The sequence below is a fragment of the Mesoplodon densirostris genome, chromosome 8 (genome assembly GCF_025265405.1).
Source record: "Mesoplodon densirostris isolate mMesDen1 chromosome 8, mMesDen1 primary haplotype, whole genome shotgun sequence".
NCBI classification, from domain to species: domain Eukaryota; kingdom Metazoa; phylum Chordata; class Mammalia; order Artiodactyla; family Ziphiidae; genus Mesoplodon; species Mesoplodon densirostris.
Genome location: NC_082668.1, coordinates 50,148,647 through 50,172,615, shown reverse-complemented (window position 1 = coordinate 50,172,615; position 23,969 = coordinate 50,148,647). Strand labels below are relative to the sequence as shown.

The 23,969-nt window shown below is 35.4% G+C and overlaps 1 protein-coding gene across 1 annotated transcript in view; it reads left to right on the top strand.

Moving 5' to 3' along the window:
- The window catches only part of FSIP2 (fibrous sheath interacting protein 2), a 128,131-nt gene extending 105,492 nt beyond the window's left edge, over positions 1-22,639 (top strand). Inside the window, exons 19-24 of the mRNA XM_060106711.1 lie at positions 2,202-2,702; positions 4,497-4,597; positions 13,829-13,875; positions 16,971-17,014; positions 20,225-20,294; positions 22,503-22,639. Of these exons, the coding sequence (XP_059962694.1) occupies positions 2,202-2,702; positions 4,497-4,597; positions 13,829-13,875; positions 16,971-17,014; positions 20,225-20,294; positions 22,503-22,639 (900 nt within the window). The remainder of the gene's footprint in view (positions 1-2,201; positions 2,703-4,496; positions 4,598-13,828; positions 13,876-16,970; positions 17,015-20,224; positions 20,295-22,502) is intronic.
- Positions 22,640-23,969: the final 1,330 nt, after the last annotated feature.

Here is a 23,969-nt window from a genome sequence, read left to right as displayed (position 1 = left end):
TTATAATGATAAAACTATCTAAAATAGATTTCTCAAACCTAAGGCTCTACAGGAGTAATACTACTATTTTTACTTTTAAAAACATTCATCAACACACATCAGACTACTCTGATTACTATTACTCTATAAACTTTTAGGTTATACTTGTTTCTTATTATTTCACTTTAATTATATTAGCCTTCCTCAAGTTCTTCTATACTCTCAAGAAGTGTCAAGTTTCTTTCTTCTTCTATCCTTGTTCTAGATTTAGCTGCTTTAATGCTGCCATATTTATGAACCTGTTTCCTTATGCTTTAGTCCCTAGCTCTGCCCTGCAGCTCCATACTTAGGCCCCAAATATATTAAACTAATTGAGACTTTAAAATGATAAAATGATGTCCTTGTTACAAGGAAACTATACCGCTGAGGACAAAGGGTGGTCTGGCCAATAGTTACACTGATCTACTACACATTTTGATTTTTATCAGAGCCTCTTCTACTAATGGTATTCACTCATAAGAGTACTGAGTGTGCTTAGGGGTATAAACTGTGGCCTGGACAATGAGCAAAGTTTTATAGAACTATTCTCCCTGGAGCATAAACTTGAAGTAAATTTTCTTCAGCACTATCCTGCAACCCATTGAACTAGGTCTCAGGGCTGTTAAATATATTAATTGGCACTTTGTGCTTTCATACTCAAATACTGAGATTATTATGGGCTGACATACTAATTTAATCTTCTTTTCCCTAAATTTTTTGAACCAGATGGCAGTCCTTTCAAACCCTAAAATTTATCCTTCCACATCGATTCTCATCGTTTGCATTAGCATATTATTTGGTAGTCTTCATTCATACATAAGTAACCCCTTAGGAGTAAAATTTGTTGAACAGACTATAGAATAACATTAGTCAAAAGCAGTTTTTAATTATCTGTAGAATTTTCTGTCACAAATCTTACTTGTAGTTACCAGTTCTCTTTCATTAAGTCATTTATAGACCACAGGAAAGCAGGATGGGAATATTTAAACCAAAATAATTACCACTGTCCTCTTAAGGGGAAGAAAATCCATCCTCAAAATAAAACACAAAGAAGCAGACCTAGACAACTCTGATAAGACATATGATTTGTACCAATCTGAGTACCACTCTCCTGCATAGGGACAAGAGAAGAAACTAAAGAACAGTAGATTAGATCAGCGAACCTAGACACTTGTTGGCCTCACCCAAGGGCTTTATTTTCTGTTTTGAGATACCATAAATTCCCAACACCCTAGGCATGTACATATGAAAACCATATATAGTCACAAATTCCAAAGCCATATAGAACGATTTTGGATTTTGTAAACCACTGGTCCCCTCCACTAACACAGAAAATCAAAACTGATTGGTTTTAAATTATTAAGGAGGCTGTTTCTATATTTTGTTTCCGCAGAAGATATTCTTTTAGGACACCAATATCTGAAAAACTGGCTTACAGTGTTACACAGGGATGTTGAGGTCTAGAATTATTAACTCAAAACAATTTGGAGGTTCTGTGGCATCAAAGGCTACTGAGATGCAGAAGTTCTATTATTTAATTGTAACTGTCTTTTATCTGTCTTAACACATTGAAAATGGAAAGTGAGATTTGACTAGGGAGGTGAGAAAAAAATGAAGATTTATGTTTTCAAGATTCTTTTGGAAAATGTATCCAAAGGATCAGGGGTGTAATTATAGGGATTAAAGAGTCAAAGACCTTCACAATCTTGGTTATTCATCATTTCTAAAAGTCAAGATCAGATAATACCTTGCTTTCTTGTTGAAAATATGTACATTTCAGTTTCTCCATGATAACCCATCTACAATTTTAGAAAAATTTATTATCATGTCTACTTCTGTCACAAACTTTCAAAGTAACTGAAAAACAAAAAAGTAAATATGATGTAACAAAATAAAAAGTTTAACCAAAAAAAGAAGAAAAACCTATTTTAGTCCTTCCTTTAAACTCTGAAGTAAAATAAAATAACCTCTGAAGGTAAAAGAAATGATAGATAACAACAAATATTTCTTACAATTTTCATGTTTCTTTTTTAAAATATTGCTAATGTAAGCATGGCATCTTAAGATAATACTACTTTAACACTGAAACTAGAAATCATACTAAAATAGCTGTATTATAATAGAATCACAGGAAAAGTGATTGAGGCATTTGTTTTTGATATTCATTATACCTTCAATTCCAGGCTGTTTGCAGAAATTCATTTCTGAATATAAGAAAGCCCGATATCACCAAGGTGGAGCTTTTAAAAGATGTTCAGAACAAAAAAGAACTTATCCTTCGGTTAGTAACTCATGATATTGATCAAGAAGGTTCAGAAAGTACCATAGAAGAGGAACTAATGTCTGATGAAGATGAAGTTGTTTTAAGAGAGATTGTACAAGAAGGACACTTAGGAGAAAATTTTGAAGATCAAGTGAAAGAAGCCACAAAGCCAGTAGAAACGAAAGTTGTTTCTCCCAAGCCAACACGAAGCACAAGTAGCCTGAAAGAGAATTTTTCACTAAGCAAATATTGTCAGCCCACATCCAATGCAAATGTTGAAAATACTGAAGCAACCTCAAATCATGTAATAGAACCAAAGGAGGGACAAGTTAAAAGAACTGTTGCTAAACTTGACATGGCCACCTGCTCAAGAAGCTTGACTGAAACAGATTCTATTGGGGAGGAAAAGCCACAGAGGAAGGTGAGTGAGAAATATGACTGTCAATAACCAGATATCTATGGAAAGAGTAGAGATCTTCAGAAATTCTGTCCAAGAATGTACCTTAATTGGGCAGAAAAAAAATACTAAAATGGCTCCAGATAGTCTCTTCCTTAGTCTGGCAACATTTACAGTATGAGAGAAATAACTAACAGATGAAGCCATAAAACACAATTGAGGGAAAGCAGGTAATGGAAAGAGACATATATTAGCTAGAAGTCCAGGGATAACAGAAAATGGAAGCTATTTAAGAGAAATGCAAGCTAATTATTTATATCCATCTTTTAATAGATTCTAGCCCTTTTGTATTTTGGCTGATAAATACCTTTTGAGCAGGTAGGGCGGGACCAGAATATAGGCCAAGGTAGGAAGAGGTAAAAAAGAATCCACACGAATTCAGATTGTCTGAGTTTGAATCTTGACTCTCACTTTCATAGATACATATCTTTTGGGCAGCTACATAGCCAACTTTTTTCTTACAAGTTACTTAGCCAACTTGCCCAAAGTTAACAAGTTAATCAATATATTTTAAATATCACCCTTACAATCGGCCCATAAACTCCACTCTCATCATGGGGAACAGCTCTTGTCCCTAATACCATACCCCTCACATAACATAATGGTCTAGACTTAAGTGACCTTTTGGGTGGTTCCTATCCAAAAATCCATATCAAAACATGTCTTGGAAAAGTGTATATGATACAGGATTTCCTGGTGAGACAATTATTTTGATTATCCATCTGACATTATTCCTAGGTTAACACAAAAGCTGAGATGAACCAGAGAAAAAGAACAGAGATACAACTCTTCAGTTCAGAAGTTTCCCAGGTAAATCATCTTAACACATACTCTGACCTATTTGTTGGAAATCTGTGTGATTACATGACCAAATGCAGTCTGCAGAATAGTTTTCTTGAGCCTCATAGTCAGAAATGCTGGCTTCATAGAAAACTAAAGAATTGTTATAACAATACCAAAAGTCAAAATGGATTTCATATAATGGATTATTGTTCATATACAATAATCCCAATAATAGTAGTCTGTTTTTTCAAGATCCTAATAGACATAACAATTAAGGTATTCTTACAAAAGTTATAGCCATAAAATCACACATGACTTCCCAACAAACAGATCAGACTACGGTTAAGATGACTGACTTGACAAGCTTCTGAATTGACCAGAATTATATCTCTGTTCTTTTTCTTTTTGAACTAAGTTTTCATTAAAATATTTGTAGGGGCTTCCCTGGTGGCACAGTGGTTGAGAGTCCGCCTGCCGATGCAGGGGACACGGGTTCGTGCCCCGGTCCGGGAAGATCCCACATGCCGCGGAGTGGCTGGGCCCGTGAGCCATGGCCGCTGAGCAGCTGGGCCCGTGAGCCATGGTCACTGAGCCTGCGCATCCGGAGCCTGTGCTCCGCAACGGGAGAGGCCACAACAGTGAGAGGCCCGTGTACCACAAAATATATATATATATATATATATATTTGTAAAGTACAGAAATGGAAAGCTATATTCTTCAAAGTTTGTGCTAGGTTAATCTTTAATGTTTATTCAGACTTCAATATTATAATATAGATCATCTTTACTAGCCGTTTCCAAAGAATTATATTGGAAAGAGACATTTTAATTAGAATTACAGTGTTCATCCATTTTTAATGTAATCTCTGAAACTTTTTCTAATACTAGTGTAGATTAGAGGGCAGAATATGCCAAGTATATGAGAAAGTGCATATCAAACGCTACTTTATGTAACATATGGTTTGCACTTTTCCAGAAAGAAGAAAGAAACCTTATTACTGAGCCGACACATTACTTCGTACACAGAATTATGAGTTCATCTTCATACAACCAAGAAGATCTGATTTCATCTGCTAGGTACATGAGATTAAAGCAATATAAAAATAGAAATATGAGATGAAAGTAATGCTTATGGGAAGAATGAGGTCTCTGGTAAAACTACGATTGGGCAAGTTTTCAGCCCTAGACCTTCCCTCACTCCTTATCCTTTTCTCCCTTGGCTCCCTACTGTGGACATTCCCTAAACCCTCTCCTTTCTATCTGATTCCCTATTTCTAGTTACCTGGCCTCTATGTTCTTCCTAGTATAGCAGTGTCTTGGATGAAGAATTTGCTAGTGTGTTTTGTTTTTGTTTTTTGTTTTTCTTACCTGGAAGATAGTGAAGATTCTATTGTGACCCAGTGCCTTTCAGCCCAAAGGGTTCCTGCTCAACTCTCTTTAAGTAACAAAATGTTCCAGTGTGTATAACTGCCTCTAAGAAGAATCCAAATAAGAGAGGGAGCAGTGTAAGTCAAAGCATTCAGGGATGAATTCTAGAAAGCAATGGAGTTTCATGTGGGCCTGTAAAGATGGACAGCATTTACATGAGGAGAAGGCAACCCAAGTTCGGATGAATATAGGAGCAAAGTCTGAACTATATGGCATTTATAGAGGACAGAGAGAAAAAGTACACTGTAGACTTGAAAACTAATTAATAACTATATCTAAAACAATAACTATGTAAAACAGTTAGAACTTGTCTAAAATTATTCTTAAGTTTATAAGAATATTCATAACCTAGAAGAGGTAGCATTTCTATTGTGGGAGAAGCAATAGGTATAAATAGGAGAAAAATCTAGCTGGTTATAATTTTTTCCCACTCAGCATGATGGAATTGTTTCTTTTTGACACTGACACTATTTTGGGACATATTTTCCTGGCCAATCATTGCCTCTTTTTTCCTGCGTAATGATTATATTAACATACAAAATTAGTAATGCAGGTACGTCTCTATTGTTTATATCAGTGAAGACAGAGGGCACAGATAATACCAAATAAAAGACAATTTAGGGGCTTCCCTGGTGGTGCAGTGGTTGAGAGTCTGCCTGCTAATGCAGGGGACACGGGTTTGAGCCCTGGTCTGGGAGGATCCCACATGCCGTGGAGCAACTAGGCCCGTGAGCCACGACTACTGAGCCTGCGCGTCTGGAGCCTGTGCTCCGCAACAAGAGGCCGCGATAGTGAGAGGCCCGCGCACCGCGATGAAGAGTGGCCCCCGCTTGCCACAACTAGAGAAAGCCCTCGCACAGAAACGAAGACGCAACACAGCAAAAATAAATTAATTAATTAATAAAAACTCCTACCCCCAACATCTTCTTTAAAAAAAAAAAAAAAAAAAGACAATTTAGAGCAAGATAGCAGACCAAGAAACTGCACACCCTTATTTTCTTGTAGGAACAAAAAATAAACAACTACAGACTGCTAAAACAACTTTATAGGAGCTCTGGAAACAGTCAAATAACTGCAGCAACCAAGGGAATGCCCAATCAAAGAAAAGCCACATTCAAAGTGGCAGGAAATTCCACACACTTTTACTCGTTTTTGCCCGACCCCCTTCTGCAACATGATGTGGCACAGTTGGGAAGAAATGGCCTAATTCTCAGTTTTCTCTCTTGAGGTGGAAAGAGCAGACTGGAACTTGTTTGTAATGTTTGGGCCTATCTGTGGGCTGCCTGAGGGAATGTTTTCTGTCTCACCTCAATAGGAGCTCAAATTGGGAATGCTGGCATTGTTTGGGTCTAAGCCTAGAAGCCAAAGAAGTCAGTAGATGGATGCCATGGTGCATGAAAATCACAAGGGACTGCAGATGCACAAACACCTGAGGGAAAGAGATTACAGGCAGGGGAAAACAACAGGATAGCTAAGGCCCTGAGAAGAAACATGATGAGACCCTTAGGAAATAAAACATTCAAAAGCAGGTCAGGAAAATGGAAGAAGGAAAAAAAAAAAGAACATACATAGGCCCAGAAGGACATATACCCAGAAAAAAAGTAAGATTTGAAGGCTTTACCTCAGATTGTTACCAAGGCTCAGAGTCCTACTAATTAGTGAAGGGCTTCTACAACAATCTCCAAAAACTGGAAGGGGTAGCTATTTCTTTAAATGCTCAAATTTCGACATAAGATTACAATGCATATTAATGAAAATAGGGCACATTTTAAGAAACCAAATAAATTCCCAGAAAATGTCCATGATGAAGCACATGAATTAGACACACATGACAAAGATTTTAAAATAACTGTCTTAAATATGTTCAAAAGCTACAGAAAAACACAGACAAAGAACTAAATGAAATCAGGGGAAAAGTATATGAATAAAATACATATAAATAAAAACAAAGAGATAGAAACTAAAAAGGAACCAGACAGAAATAACAGAAATTCTGGAGCTCAAAAATTCACTAGATGGGTTCAAGAGCAGACTCAATCAAGTGGAAGAAATAATCAGTGAACTTGAACACAAGTCATTTGAAATTATTGAGTCTGAGCTGCAAAAAGAAAAGACTGAAAAAAGAGTGAACAGATTCTGTGGCACTTAATGGACACGATCAAGCAGTGATATATACATATGTAAGTGTGTATATATACATACATATATATATATATATATATATATATGTATATATACACACACACCATGGTGAGTTCCAGAGAAGAGAGAAAGAAAGGGGCAGGGAGATTATTTGAGGAAATAACGGCTAAAACCTCCTCAAATTTGAAAAAGCATGAATATACAAATACAATAAGTTCAGTGAATTCTAAGTAGCATAAGCACACAGAGACTACCCAAGACATCTTATAGTCACAGTCATCAAAAGCCAAAGATAAAAAGAGAATCTTGAAAGTGACAAGACAGAAATGACTTGTACAAGAGATCTCCATAAAATTATCAGTAAAATTTTCAGAAGAAATCTTGCAGGATGGAAGGCAGTAGATTATATACTTAAAGGGCTAAAAGAAAGAAAACTATCAAGTGAGAACTCTATAACCAGCAAAAATACCCTTCAAAAATGAGAAAGAAATCAGAATATTCTAAGACAAAAAATAAAACAAAAAGCTGAGAAAGTTCATTACCATTAGACATGACTGCAAGAAACAGTAAAAAACAGTTCTTCAAATTGAAAGTAAAAGATGCTAGACAGTAACTCAAAACCATATGAAAATATAAAACTCTCTAGTAAAGGTAAACACAGGGACAAAAATAAAAACCAGTATTATAATAATTTTAGTTCATAATTCCACTTTTATTTTCTACAGTATTTAAAAAACAAATGCATAAAAAGTAATTATAAATTTATGCTGATGGGCATGGAATATATAAAGCCATAATTTGGGACAGTAATAACTAAGGGATGGGGGTTGATCTATAAAGGAGTAGAGTATTTTTATGAAGTTGAGGTTAAATTGGTATCAATTTAAGATAGACTGTCATAACTTTAGGACATTATATGGAATCTGTGTGGTAACAAAGAAAATATCTATAGAATATAAATGAAAGGAAATAAAAAGGTAATCAAAATGCATCTCTGCAAAACCTCAACTGACACAAAGGAAGGCAGTAGTGGAGGAAATGAGGGATTACACACCTCAATATAATAAAGGCCATATACGACAAACCTACAGCTAACATCATACTCAGTGGTGAAAAGCTGAAAACATTTCCTCTAAGATCAGGAGCAAGACAAGGATGTCCAGTCTTGCACTTTTATTCAACATAGTTTTGGAAGTCCTAGCTATGACAATCAGAGAAGAAAAAGAAATAAAAGGAATTCAAATTGGAAAAGAAGAAGTTAAACTGTCACTCTTTGCAGATGACATGATATTATATATAGAAAATCCTAAAGACACTACCAGAAAACTACTAGAGCTCGTCAGTGAATTTGGTAAAGTTGCAGGTTACAAAATTAATACACAGAAATATCTTGCATTTCTATATACTAACAATGAAAGATCAGAATAAGAAGGAAACAATTCCATTTACCATTGCAGCAAAAAGAATAAAATACCTAGGAATAAACCTACCTAAGGAGACAAAAGACCTGTACTCCAAAAACTATACAACACTGATGAAAGAAATCAAAGATGACACAAACAGAAGATATACCAGGTTCTTGGATTGGAAGAATCAATATTCTCAAAATGACTGTACTACCTAAGGCAATCTACAGATTCAATGCAATCCCTATCAAATTACCAATGGCATTTTTCACAGAACTAGAACAAAAAAATCTGTATGGAGACACAAAAGACCCCAGATAACCAAAGCAACTTGAGAGAGTAAAAGGGATCTGGAGGAATCAGGCTCCCTCACTTCAGACTATAATACAAAGCTATAGTAATCAATATGATACTGGCACAAAAACAGAAATACAGATGAATGGAACAGGATAGAAAGCCCAGAGATAAACCCACACACCTGTGGTCACCTAATCTATGACAAAGGAAAGAAGAATATACAATGGTGAAAAGACAGCCTCTTCAATAAGTTGTGCTGGGTAAACTGGACAGCTACATGTAAAAAAAAAAAAAAAATGAAATTAGAACACTCTTTTACACCATACACAAAAATAAACTGAAAATGGATTAAAGACTTAAATGTGAGACTGGACACTATAAAACTCTTAGAGGAAAACATAGGCAGAACACTCTCTGACATAAATTGCAGCAATATCTTTTTCAATCCATCTCCCAGAGTAATAGAAATAAAAACAAAAGTAGGGCTTCCCTGGTGGTGCAGTGGTTGAGAGTCCGCCTGCCAATGCAGGGGACACGGGTTCATGCCCCGGTCTGGGAATATCCCACATGCCGCGGAGCGGCTGGGCCCATGAGCCATGGCCACTGAGCCTGTGCGTCCGGAGCCTGTGCTCCGCAACGGGAGAGGCCACAACAACGAGAGGCCCACGTATCGCAAAAAAAAAAAAAAAAAAAAGAGTAAACAAATGGGACCGAATTAAACTCAAAAGCTTATGCACAGCAAAGGAAATCATAAACAAAATGAAAAGGAAATGCACAGAATGGGAGAAAATATTTCCAAACGATGTGACAGACAAGTGATTAGTCTCCAAAATTTACAAACAGCTCATGTGGCTTACTATCATAAAAATAAACAACCCAATCAAAAAATGAGCAGACAACCTAAATAGACATTTCTCCAAAGAAGACATACAGATGGGCAAGAGGCCCATGAAAAGATATTCAACATTGCTAATTAGAGATGTGCAAATCAAAACTACAAGGAGATATCACCTCACACCAGTCAAAATAGCTATCATCAAAAAAATCCACAAACAATAAATGCTGGAGAGAGTGTGAAAAGAAGGGAACCCTCCTGCACTGTTGGTGGGAATGTAAATTGGTACAGCCACTGTGGAGAACAGTATGGAGGATGCTTAAGAAACCAAAAATAAAGCTACCATATGATTCTGCAATCTCACTCCTGGGCATATATCTGGAGAAAAACATGGTCCGAAAGGATACATGTACCCCAATGTTCACTGCATCACTGTTTATAATAGCCAAGACATGGAAGCAACCTAAAAGTCCATCGACAGAGGAATGGATAAAGAAGATGTGGTACATATATACAATGGAATATTACTCAGCCATAAAAAGGAACAAAATAGTGCCATTTGCAGAGACATGGAAGGACCTAGAGATGGTCATACAGAGTGAAGTAAGTCAGAAAGAGACAAACAAATATCATATAATATCACTTATATGTGGAATCTAGAAAAATGTACAGATGAACTTACTGGCAAAGCAGAAGTAGAGTCACATAGGTAGAGAACAAACTTATGGTTACCAAGAGGAGAAGGGTGGGGTGGGATGAATTGGGAGATTGGGATTGACACATATACACTACTATGTATAAAATAGATAACTATTGAGAACATACTGTTTAGCACAGGGAACTCTACTCAATGATCTGTAGTGACCTAAATGGGAAGGAAATCTAAAAAGAGTGGATATATGTATACGTATAACTGACTCACTTTGCTGTACAGCAGAAGCTAACACAACATTGAAAAGCAACTATACTCCAATAAAAAAGAAAAAAGATCTTACAATAACAACCTAACATTACATCTTAAATACCTACCTAGAAAAAGAAAAATAAGCTAAACTCAAAACTATTAGATGGAAGGAAATAATAAAGATTAAAGTAGAGATAAACAAAATAAGAGAATAGAAAAATAAAATCAGTGAAACCAAGAGTTGGTTCTTCAAAACGTTGATAAAACTGACAAATTTTAGCTACATTACCTAAGGAAAAAAAAGAGAAGACTCAAATAGCTAAAATCATAGGTGAAAGAAGAGACATTATAACTGATTTTACAGAAATAAAAAGAATTATGAGTACTATGATTTTACAGAAATAAAAAGAATTATAAGAGCACTATTAACAATTGTATGCCAACAAATTGGATAATCAAATGAAATAGACAAATTCTTAAAAACATGACCTACCAAGATTGATTCATGAAAAAATGTAAAAATCTGAAGAAACCTATAACTAGTAAAGAAATTGAACCAGTAATTAAGAAGCTCCTAACAAAGAAAAACTCAGGGCCAGATGATTTCACTGGTGAATTGTAGCAAACATTTAAAGGAGAATTAAAACCAATCCTCCTCAAACTATTGATGTAAAGTAAACTTCCTCCAAACAAAACAAGAACAAACCTCTTCAAACTATTGATACAAAAATCTTCAACAAAATACTAGTAAACAGAATTCAATAGCAGATTAAAATGATTATACACTATGACTAAGGTTGATTTATCCCAGGAATACAAAGGAAGTTCAACATATGAGAATCAGTCAGTGTAACACAAGACATTAACAGGATGAAGGAAAAAGAAACACATTCTTATCTAAACTAATGCAGGAAAAACCATTTAACAAAATTCAACACCTTTTCATGATAATGACACTTAACAAACTAGAAATAAGAGAAAATTACCTTGAAATAATAAAAGCCATATATGGAAAAACTACAACTAAAATTATTGTACTCAGGGTGAAATCCTGAAGGATTTTCCTCTAAGCTCAGGAAAAAGACAAGGGTGCCCACTCTTATCATTTCTGTTGAGTATACTACCAGAAGTCCTAGCCATAGCAATTAAGCAAGAAATAAAAGGCATCTAAATTGGATGAGAAGTAAAGTGAGCTCTGTTCACAGATGGCATTATCTTATATGTAGAAAACCCTAAAGATTCCATACAAAAAAGAAAGAAAACTTTTAGAACAAATAAATGAATTCATCAAAGTTGCTGGATATAGAATAAACACAGAGGAAGACAATTGCATTTCTATACAGTAACAATGAACAATCCAAAAACGAAGTTAAGAAAAATTCAATCTGCATTAGTATCAAACAGAATAAAATATTTAGGAATAGACTTACCAAGCGGCAAAAGATTTGTACACTGAAAACTACAAAACATACCTAAAGGAAATTAAAAGAGGCACAGATTAATGGAAATAGGCCATTAATATTTCAATATTACCCAAAGGATTCTACAGATTAAATGAATCCTTATAAAAATACTTAATGACCTTTTTCTGCAGAAAAAGAAAAAAATCATTCTAGAATTTATATAGTATCTCAAAGGACCCCTAACAGCCAAAACAATCTTGAAAAGGAAGAACATACTTGGACTTCCTGATTTCAAAACTTACTACAGAGCTATGATAATCAAAACAGTGTGGTGCTGACATGAAGACAGATATGTAGACCAATGGAATAGAATAAAGAGCCCAGAAACAAATCCTTAATATATGGTCAAATAATTTTTGATAAGCATGCCAAGACCATCCAATGGAGAAAAAACAGTCTTTTCAACAAACAGTGTTGGGAAAACTAGATAACCACACACGAACAAAAATGAAGTTAGAGCCTTACCTTATACTGTGTATAAAAACTAATTCAAAATGGATCAAAGACCTACATAAAACTATAGAACTCTTATAAGAAAACATAGGGGGAAAGCCCCATGACACTGGATTTGACAATAGTTTCTTGGATATGATACTAAAATCACAAGCAGTAAAAGAAAAATTAGATAAGTTTGACTTAACCAAAATTAAAAACGTCTGTGCTTCAAAGGACAGAGTGAAAAGTCAGCACATAGAATGGGAGAAAATATTTGAAAGTCATATGTCTGATAAGGGATTACTATCCAGAATATATAAAGAACTCCTATAACTCAACAACAGCAAAAAACCAAACAACCTGATTAAAAATTGGTCAAGGGACTTGAATAGATACTTCTACAAAGAGGATGGACAAATGGGCAATAAGCACGTGAAAAGATCCTCAACATCACTAATCATTAGGGAAATGCAAGTCAAAACCATAATGAGATGCTATTGCACACCCATTAGGATAGCTATTATCAAAAATTTTTTCAGAAAATAACACATTGGCAAGAATGTGAAGAAACTGGAACGCTTGTCCAGTGCTGCTGGGAATTTAAAATGGTGCAGTCACTATGGAAAACAGTGTGAGAGTTTCTCTAAAAAGTTAAATATATAGAGTAACCATATGATCCAGCAATTCTACTTCTGGGTATATACCCCAAAGAATTGAAAACGGGGACTCAAGCAGATATTTTTACACTCATATTCATAGCATCATATTCACAATAGCCAAATCATGGAAGCAGCACAAGAGTCCATTGATGGATGAATGGAAAAACGAAATATGGTATATACATTCAGTAGAATATTATTCAGTTTTAGAAAGGAAGGACATCCTGACGCATGCTATATGTCACCCTGAAGACATTATGCTAAGTGAATAAGTCAGTCTCAAAATGACAAATATTATATGATTCCACTTAGATACCTAAGTAGTCAAATCACAGAGGCAGAAGGTAGAAGATTGGTTCCAGGGGATGGAGAGAGAGGAATATGCGGTGTTAGTATTTAGGAGTACAGAGTTTCAACTGGGGAAAATGAAAAAGTTCTATAGACGAATGGTGGTGATGGTTGCACCATAATGTGAATGTACTCAAGAATAGAACTGTACACTGAAAAATGGTTAAGGTGGTAAATTTTATGTTATGTGTATTTAACCAAAATTTTAAAAGTTGGGAAAAAAGAGTCAATTTAGAAATAATTTGCATTCAATTTGGAAACTCAGTGATACACTCTTCCAGGTTTACTTCCATATGAAGAATGACTGACAGATTGTTCTTTTACTTAACCAGTAATTTCTTGATTCATTAAATACACAAAAAATTAAATATTGTTTTTTCTTTTGTTTTAGTGAGACTGAAGATTGTATGGCAGACAAAAGTATAAAAATTATGGAAGGTTGGATTTTTGTATTTCTTGATTTAAAATAGAAAGTATTCAAAAGGACACTCTACTGCTTTGATCAGTGTTTTTAATTATCAAACCTGAAGTTGATACTTTTTTTTTTCCTATGAGCTTATCTACTTTTAGAAATGATCCAGTACTACATCACCCAGGAGTTAAAATAAGTCAGCTAGTTTGCCTTATTAATGATTTTGGTCAAGAATATGGTATAATATGAATTTATATTTACCATGCTCCTGTGAGAAATATTCACAAAATCAGGGTATATCATATGATAGTTTCTAGCTGAACCAGAACCCATGATACTAGGATTTAACAATTTCTTTGAGAAGTTATCCTTCATTTGTGCTTAACCCTATCAAAATGTACCCCAAAAAAGGCTTTTAAAGCTAAATTTATTTGCTTACATTTAAATATGGACCTCACTTTGTTGTTGTTTTTTTAATCTTTAATTGTACTGACTGCTTAGAACATTTGTGTGAGGACTGTTTGACACTCTGTTGAAACCTCAGATGATTAATGTGGTTCTAACAATGGTAGCATGTCCAAGAGGTTGAGTGTCATGTTTACTATAAAGTGGCCTTGAAATTTGAACCACAGCTTTACCCTGGCTATTTCAAACATACAACTCACTTAGGTTGTTACTTAAGAAACATATTCTCTCAACTTGGAAGTCATTTTTATTAAGATGGGATTCATAGAGTAACAGTAAGCATGCCAAAATTCTATAAATGTACCATAACCAGGGGTCAAAATAATCACTGTATGATTCCTATATTATGGAATCCTAGGCTGCTAGAGTTACACAGAAATCACTTACTATAATGCCCCTCATTGTTTACATGAGGAAACTCAAGCTCAAGGTGAGAAAATGTCCAAGATTACTTTGAGTCAGAGGCAGAACACAGTCTAGATCCCAAGGCTCCTGACCCTAAATTCAGTGTTTTGTTTTTTCCAACTTTGTTGCAATGATCCAGGTTAATTCTTATATCCTTCACTAATATTGCAGCTGTCCAATTCAATCATTTATTCATTCATTCATTCAAAGATTTTACTGAGCACCTCCTTTGTGTTCTAAAATCCCATGTGTGAACAAAACTGACAAAGTCCTTGATCTCAAAGAATTTACATTGTAACTTGAGGCAGGGCATCAAAGATAATTCCAGGTATAAGTATTTCCCATCTCATCTGGGACAAAAGCCAAAGAACTTACAGTGGCTTGCAAAACCTTACATCATCTGGACATCACTCCAAATCCCTATTACCTCTCTAACCTCCTCCTCTGTTTCTCTTTCTGGCTCACCCTGCTCAGGCCTCACTGACCTTCTTGCTGTTCCTCAAATATTCCAGGAATTCAGGGTCTTTGCACTTGCTGATCCTCATGTAGTACTCTTTCCTCTGTATCTACATTGCTCATTCCTCACCTTCAGAACTTTGCTCCAATATCACCTTCTCAGTGACATCTTCTTTGACCACTTTTTTGAAATTGTAACTTCATTCTCAAGGTGGCACTACATATTCCACTTCTTTGCTATTTTTCTCCCTAGCATTTATTACTATATGCCAGACTGTATGTTTTAATTAATTGTTTTTTCACTACCTCCCTCTAGAATGTAAGCTCCATGAAGATCACAGCTATATTCCCAAGAGCCTAAAACAGGCATATAGTAGGAGGAGGCAGTTGGTAAAATAGGAGAGACTATGGGAATCTAAGGAGGGTGCACAAGAATTCTGTTTTGGTTATGTTAAGGTATTAGATATTAGATATTTAAGTTGAGGTGTCACATAAGCAATAGGATATTTCAGTCTGGAGTTCAGTGACAAACTTAGGGTTGACCACATACATTCCTAATTTTAGTTTATAGTTTTATATAGAATATGGGAGAAAATCTCAAATAAATCTGATTATGTTAGATCCTGAATTAGCAGGAATTTTTCTGTGACTCTTCATTAAAACAAATTCCTAGTATATCCTGGAAAGTTGATAGCCATCTAACCTGGAAACATAAAAACTGGTGTTTGGAATAATAGTCCTGGTAATAAACCCAAATGTCCTCAGTCATTTAAAAGCAAAAGTCAGTTCAGCTATATGCGATATAGAGTCAGACACTTTAGAAATATTATCAACCAACAATGAAAGTTTACCAATTTTCTCAGATAAGTCAGATAATCAGATCTTATCATATTTGAGTTAATTGAGGTTTTACTATTTTTTTCCAGAACCTACATTGACCCAAAGGGTAATTCAGAGTGTAATCCCAGGTGTTGACTCTTGATGATCGCATGTCTATAAAATGCATACTTTTTACGTATGAGATCTCATTGTGTCCTCTTGAGATACAGTCAGGAAGATAGTCTTATTCACATTCTACATAGGAGGAAACTGGGAGAGAAGTTAGATTAAATTTGCCAATATTCACACAGCTCTAAGTAGTGAAGCCAAGACTCAAACTCGGGTTTTCTGACTCCCTAACACATTAGCTGGGGTCTTTCTGAGACTTATCTCACAGTACCATTTCTACCTCCTTGGGTTGAATTCTTCTACTGGTGTCTTGACCTCCCCTGAAATTTAGGTAACTTTTAGTTCTGTGCAACTCCACAAGGTCTCTTCTTGGCATTGCCTCAAAATTTTCCTGATTTTCACTCAGAGTATTTCATAAGACTAGCACCTTCTTCTTTGTTCCAATTATCTGCTTTTAATTAGCTATGTAGAATCAAAGAGTGTTAAAGCTAGAAAGGCCCTTAGGAATCACCCACAGGGTAACTTCTCATTTACATGTAAAATAAATAGGCCCGTAGGGATTGAGTGGCCATGCATAGATGTATACCTACTAAGTTACAGAATCTGCCTTTCCTACTACATCACACTTCATCTTTCATAATTTCTAAAAGAAGGGCTACGATATGCCACAGAATTCTAACGATCTCACCTATTTCAGTTTTGTTCACATTGTCTGTACACTAAAAATAATAATAATTTCTTCTATCAGCCTAAATTCTATGACTTTTTGGTGAAAAACAATAAAAATCAGATTTGTGTCAACACTATTTATGCCTCAGAAAAAATACTATTTTTCCCCCCTCTACAGCAAGTTCTCAGGAACGAAGGCCAGAAAATTCAAACAATTTTAAGGTAAATATTTTTCAGTATCCTCTAATTAGAATACATGGAGTCCAGGTGAACATAGCCCAATTTTCAAGGTCAAACCAGGGACTACGTGGTGCTATTTGAGAGGCATCAGGAAGCATTCCCCTATTTGCAATTTCTTCACGCTCAGATCTCTCCTCCTGGCTGAGACTTCTTGGTGGTACCCAAGAAATCCATTAATTCTCACCTTAGGGTTAAGTTATCATTCCTTGCTTAAGTGTATAGGATAAGCCACTGTTCCTCCCTAGCACCTAATCGCAATTCCATCCCTTAACTCTGTTACTGCAGTCTCTGGAGGAAGAGGGAGTGAGTCACTTGGCCCTGCCTAGGGCAGGTAGACCGAAGTGAGGGACTTGGTGGAGGCAGGGAGGAAATACAAGCAAAAATGGAAGAGAGCAGTTTATAAGAAATAATTGCTGATTCCATCTATTTCTCTGTATTCCTAAGGACTGACTGTCTAAAGGCAGTTTTCCAAAAGGCCCAGCTGTTCTCCAGTGTAAACTCAGAAAGTGTCCTCTTTGCTAATCCTTTTTAGAAAGCTTCCAATGAGTGCTCAAGCTACAAATCCTCTTCTGTTTTGTTTGTTTCTTGGCTCAATTTAATCCCATTTTTAAGCAAATCTCCCCAACCCCATGACATTACAGTCCATCAGTTATCCAGTCACTTCTCATTATCAGAGTAATTTTCAGAACCATATCTTACAACTCATACTTAAGATAACTTTTGCCACATATCTAAAGATGCTGGGTTAGTTCCTCACTCAACCTAATCTTCATTTTTGAACATAAACATCTATTTGATAACCTCAGGCTGCACTTAGGCCATATTTTCCAAGTAAAATCATATGGCACTAAAGGGGAGACAATGAATCTCTAGTCTGATGACAGGCCATTCCTTGTGCCAAAGTGAATTGCAGGCTAACCTGGACCCTTTTGGTTCTTGCCCTTTTCCTTGCTTACTGCTTTTTCCATGGTAAAACTATAACTAAAGTTGTTATTCAGTCCAGTTCTGAGTAATGTGGAGTAAGCACATTCCACCTGTATCTCTCACTGATTAAAAGCAAAAATATTGGACAACTACTGAGGGTTCTGAAAAGTAAATAATAGCAGGAGTTTGAGGAGGGAAATCGAAACTCAAAAAATAATACCATTATGAGTTTCCTGGGTTTTTTCCTCTCACATCTCCTAGCAATGACCCAGGGCAGTTCAAATCCTGTAATTATATAGAGGGAATGGATAAAATAAGAAAGCTCCAAGAGAATCCACTGCTCGCTCTCTTACCATAATTAGGAAGAAGTTCCTATGAAATGGAAAATAGGGAAGCCCACTTTTTCACCCTCTTCTGCCCCTGCCACAAGGTAAGTTTCAGCCATAAAGCTACTCAACAATGGCAGCAAAGGCTGTGAGGCACTTAAGACTGAAAGAAAATCCTTCTGACCAGAGGAATTAGGAAAAAGGCTCCAGTAACCTGAAGAACATTAGGGGGAAACGTGCTACTTTTTTCTCTGCTTTCTCTTGTTAATTTACCCCAGACATGGATACAGTCATGGGATGTGTGAGACAGCACACAGGAAGGCTAGAAGCACACAGCATTCTAGGCATAGAACCAGAAAAGGGGACTGCTGAGAGTCAGAGACACTAAAAGAAATCAAAGAGAGGAGGGATATCAAAAAAGGAATCTCTCCAAATCTGCTTATAAATTGTCTCCTGAGATGTGCATGCCAGGAACTGACCTGAAGTTCTATAGACAAAAGGCTATGAGAACTTGAACTACAGTCTTAATAGTGGTATAGACTAAAAAATACCACCGAGACTTTGAAAACTGAACTTACATTGGAACCACAGCCATAGAAGGCAGAGTAGGATGTGTGGTCTGAAACTTAATGGGTTAATTACGTACTTCAAAAAAATCAACCTTCTACAAAGGATTTTAACAGTTCTTAGAATCACACAAATTGTTTAAAATGCTCAGGATATAATCCAATATTATTTAACATACAAAGAACTAAGACAATGTCTACCACTTTCAAGGGAAAGGACAAGAGATGCCAACTCCAACATAGCCAAGATTTTGAAATTTTCGGACAAAAACCTTAAGTGATTTTAACAAAGTTCCACAAAGTAATAGCAAATACTCCTGAATCTAATGCAACGCTAGATGTTCTTAGCAGAACTTAAGTATATTACTCATCTCATAAGTAGGGAGCATCTGCTCCCTACTTATAGATTAGGGATTATCAACTCTAATTCTCACAAATTAGAGCCATGATTTTTTTTTTAAATATCAATATCTGCCCCACCCTCAAGGATTTCAATTCCAGTGGTGGTATGGGACCCAGGTATTCATATTTTAAAAAAATTTTCCAGAGATAACTCTACTGTGAAGCCAATGCTGAGAATAAATTCTTTAGGTAGTCTCTGCTCCATTTTATTCTTTAGGCACCCTGTTCAAAATATTTCAAACATAAACTACCTCAAGTCCTTTTGGAGGAATTGTAATAAAACTCATTAATATCTGGTAGTCTTTACATAATCTCTATACAGTACATTTTATGTTACATGTATTTAGCCTTACTTCATTGACTTTTTTACTTTTTAAATTGCTAGCATTATAGAATAGTTACAGTGAAGCCCAGGTACCTGTCCCAGGCTATTTTATGCCTTTCTGGGAAAATTGCTCCCTTTGCATTCAAATATATGATAAAGACCTATAGAGTAAAATCAGTACCTGAGTTATGTTCCCTGCCGTAGCTCCACACACCTGCTTTACTTCTCTAGATTCCAAAATCGATAAAATTTCCATAAAAGGAGATTGGGCTTATATAGTAAACATCCATTTTCCTTCTCTTATCTCTATTATCAGAAAAGAATTTATAACTTACTTCTCACTCCAATTCATCCAAAAGGGGAGGGGGGAGAGACAGAGCTGACATATTTTGTCACTTTTAACATGCCTGAACCTTTAATCATCATTTGGTAGCCAAGGCCCATATCTATGATAAGGGTCAATCCTAGCCATCATAATTGGCAAAACGTATGAGTCTAAGTCTCAGAGAATAATTATTTGTGACTGCAGAACACAGAAATTATATAAAATGCTGTAATGATTGTGCTACATCTCTTGAGGATTTCTAGGTATCTCTAGTGTGTAGTATCCAACAAAAGATCGAGTCAATACTTTGTTTTGTCTTGGCAGTTTATCACCATATTTAAAAGAAACAAGAATATTCTTCATAGTGTGAATTCCTCAAAAGAAGTCATTTCAGGTACAAAATATACTATCCTTTTAACATTACTCCTAGAATGGGTAGTTTCTCCCTTGCAGTATTGACATGTATTATCAATATGAGATTGCTATATATAAAAATATAAATAGTAAGATATTATTTCCATTTGCAGTTTTCTATGCAATTCTTAAACCAAAGGAGTAATAGATAACAGAACTAACGTTGAATAGGTATCAGCTATCTTCATTTTACTAAACAGAAAGTGAGAGTAGGTTACTCAAGGTCACCCCAAGCTAGTAAGCTGCAGAGCTGGGATTCAAATACAGATCTGCCCGACTTCAAAGCCTAAGCTCATTCAACATGACCACAGTTCACATAATCAAATGTTCACAGGAGCTAGGTAGGTAAAAAACAAGAGCAGTATTTTGAGCAGGGGTCTGTGGTCCACTGGAGAAGGCATGCCCCATTTAAAGAAGGGAGCTCTTACTCAGGTCCAGTCATTGGCATGTTGGATTGTTGCCATGCCTTCTAATTCAGGTCCTAGCATTTTTCAAAAGAAACTTGAAATGGAAGTTCTATGTGAAAATTCCTGACTTTCAGGTTTTATCAAGTAATGCAAAACACTTTATGGACCAAACCAAACTTGTTCATATCTCCTACACCGTATTATATTCCCTCTGCAAGTCTTAGAGCCCTAATTTACAAATGAGAAAGTGGAGGTAAATAACTGGCTGAGGTTATACAGCCAACAAATGGAGAGCTTTTAGGGCTCAAAAACATATCTTCTGACTCTGACCCAACATTCTTTCTTCCCTCTACATTGTGGTTCCATATAGTTGCCATTGCATCAAAGAATTATGTCCTTAATGACAAAGATAGCTTAAAGTTTTACTGTGAAAAGAGCTATTAACTGATAAACACAAGCGTTCACTATTCTCTTTGGGGATGATGCTATTAACCTAGGACACCAGCAACCCACCAGTCATCTAATAGTGAATGTGGATTTGGGCAATGTCTTCATTGTGTTTCTAGGAACTGCTTTATACTGGAAACCACCCAGAATACTTTTTAACAATGGACCCTCTCTAGCTGGCTAAGTTAGCATCTTAGAGTAATGATGCCCAGGAATCTGCATTTTTAACAAGGCCACCAAGTTTTCAGAACATTAACTCTTACCTCTCCAACGAGAATTTCAGAAGGCTTGTATCAGTGCCTCAGTCGTGTTAGTAAAATTTTTATCTTGCCTTTTCAGAATATACATCTTTCTCTTTCATTCATGCTTTTGTCTTATCTGCTGCAGATTTTGGCTTTTTCCTTTTTATTGCACAGTAAAAACCTAAACATACATTTTTATTCTTTATTCTGTTGGCTTTCTTAGTTTTAAATCTGCTGTTGGCTATCTTAGCTTTAACAATAGAAGATTACCTTGCTAGAAAAGACAAATCTAGGTAACTGCAAGAGGTATAGTCATGAACTTTGGCATGTATTGGAATTAAGAAAAAATGGGCTTTTACTATCATGTGTGTTTTCATGTCCTATCACATCCTATCATAAAGTTTCAGAAAAGTACATATTTGTCTTTATATGTAAAATATTCATTTTGTTAAATTATAATATGATATTCTTAGAGTCCATGCCCTGAAGGAATGGTATAGAAAAATGAATCCAAATGGACATTTTTATTATCTATACAGCCTCCTGTCACATGACAAAAAAATAAAAAATACTTGAAGTTAGTCAACTAAAAATTTACCCAAAGTGGTGAGAAATTATAGCAGTTTTAATGCACTTCTGTTTTCAAGTGAGCACTCTGAAATAGACACCCTCACTATATAGCATTGAAAGTTACTTTCCCATGTGAGTTTAGCTCATCAGACTTTTTCAGAGGTTTTTCTGCTAGAAAAAGAAAGGTATTCTTTGTACACCTGATTAACGAAGTATCAGAGGGCAGCATATAATAATGCCATGAGAGTCAGAAAGCTGTTCCCTGTCCAAGCTTGGCCACTCCTCATGTGACCTTAGGCAAGGTTTCTGACCTCGCCAAGATTCATATACAAAAATGGAGATATTTTTCCTGTTTCCTTCACAGGAGTGTTGGAAGAATCAAATCAAAAGAATCTTTTTTAATCCCATAAATTATTCTATAAATGTCAGTTTTTGAATTCTAAATCATCAATTGTATAGTATGGCTGCCTCAAATAGAATATCTAATAAATATCTGTACTACTTTTTTTGCTTTGTCCACAGAAACTCCCAAGCCTAGTATTCCTAAACGAGGATCTAAAATGCTGGCAAATGTATCTTCAGTTGTGTCAAAGGTGTTTTCTCGAACTAACACCAATATTTCCAAATCTTCTTCACCACCTCACCAGGACAAGCACTGAAGTTTCTATACCTGATATAACTATGCTTATTTTCCTTAGAAAATAAAATGTTTTTTTAAAACATAACATAGTGTCCTGTAAGATGATTCTTATAATGCTGAGCAAAATATTAAAAGCAAGAGAAGTATATGAGAGAAAGTTTTGATAATGCTTTTGATAAGCATTTTGGTATAAGACGATGCTGAGTGCTAGTATTATTCAATACATACTTGCCATGAAGATAAAGAGACCAAAAGTATACCTAGTAAACCAGTTAGCCCTCATTACCCATCAGAAAATGAACTTGAATTTTTCCTGTTAAATTTTTAGAAGGTATGTTCACCAAAATAGTTAGCAAACTGAGATGAAACTCAAGCTTAATTCTATGACACAGCTATGAAACTGATTGGTTCACTATAAAAGATGTATTTGGATGTTCAAATAAAAGTATCTATACCACCTGCAGATAAAATTTCATCAGTTTATAAAACACCTCCCAAAAAGATCCAACTATGGATAAAGCACCATCAAGAAGTAAAGAATTATTGTGCATAAAATATTATATATATATAAAATGACCCCGTGACTAAAAAACCCTTTTCTGACAAGGTACCTTTTGTGGATAAAATACCATAAATACACAAATTGTTAGTCAATAAAGTTATTAAATCCTTTATATAGATACCTTATATGAATATAGATACAAAGATTCTATTTGTAAGAACATAAAAAGCACTGAGGAAAACTTAACAAGATGGATAGCTAGTGCTATCTATTTTTTCAAAATCAGTTAATTTGCTACTTTGTGACATGGATCCAACTTCGTTCAGCATGTTTGCCTCTGGATTCTAAAAGTCTTGTTTAAAAGATAAAAAAGGTGGACCAAACAGTAAAGAATTTCAGTCATCATCACTATCTACCCTAATGCTGACTCACACATTTTTAGAGAATGTGGTACCTTTTATCTATAATCTTCTTGACAGTAGCCAGTGCTAAAGCAGAAACATCTGAGAAAATTTTGTTTTACAAAATTGGATTTCCTTTAATAAAGTTAGTGACGTTATGACAGATAGCTCCAAAGGGAAAAAAATGTAATTATAAAGAATTTTTACATTCCAGTGATGATGAAGCTACTCAGTTAGTAATGTAGTCTATTTATAATAATCTCTTATAAATTATTTGATCTCAAAGATCATACAAAATGATGTACCCTATAGATGTAGACCTTTTCAAAAATGATAGTTGATGAGAAGTGACTGGCAGTCCAGATCAAAACAATTTTCAGGAGAACTAATTCTTCCAGTGTGCATAAATTGACAGTGGTATTGAAAATATCCTTACAGATGTCGTC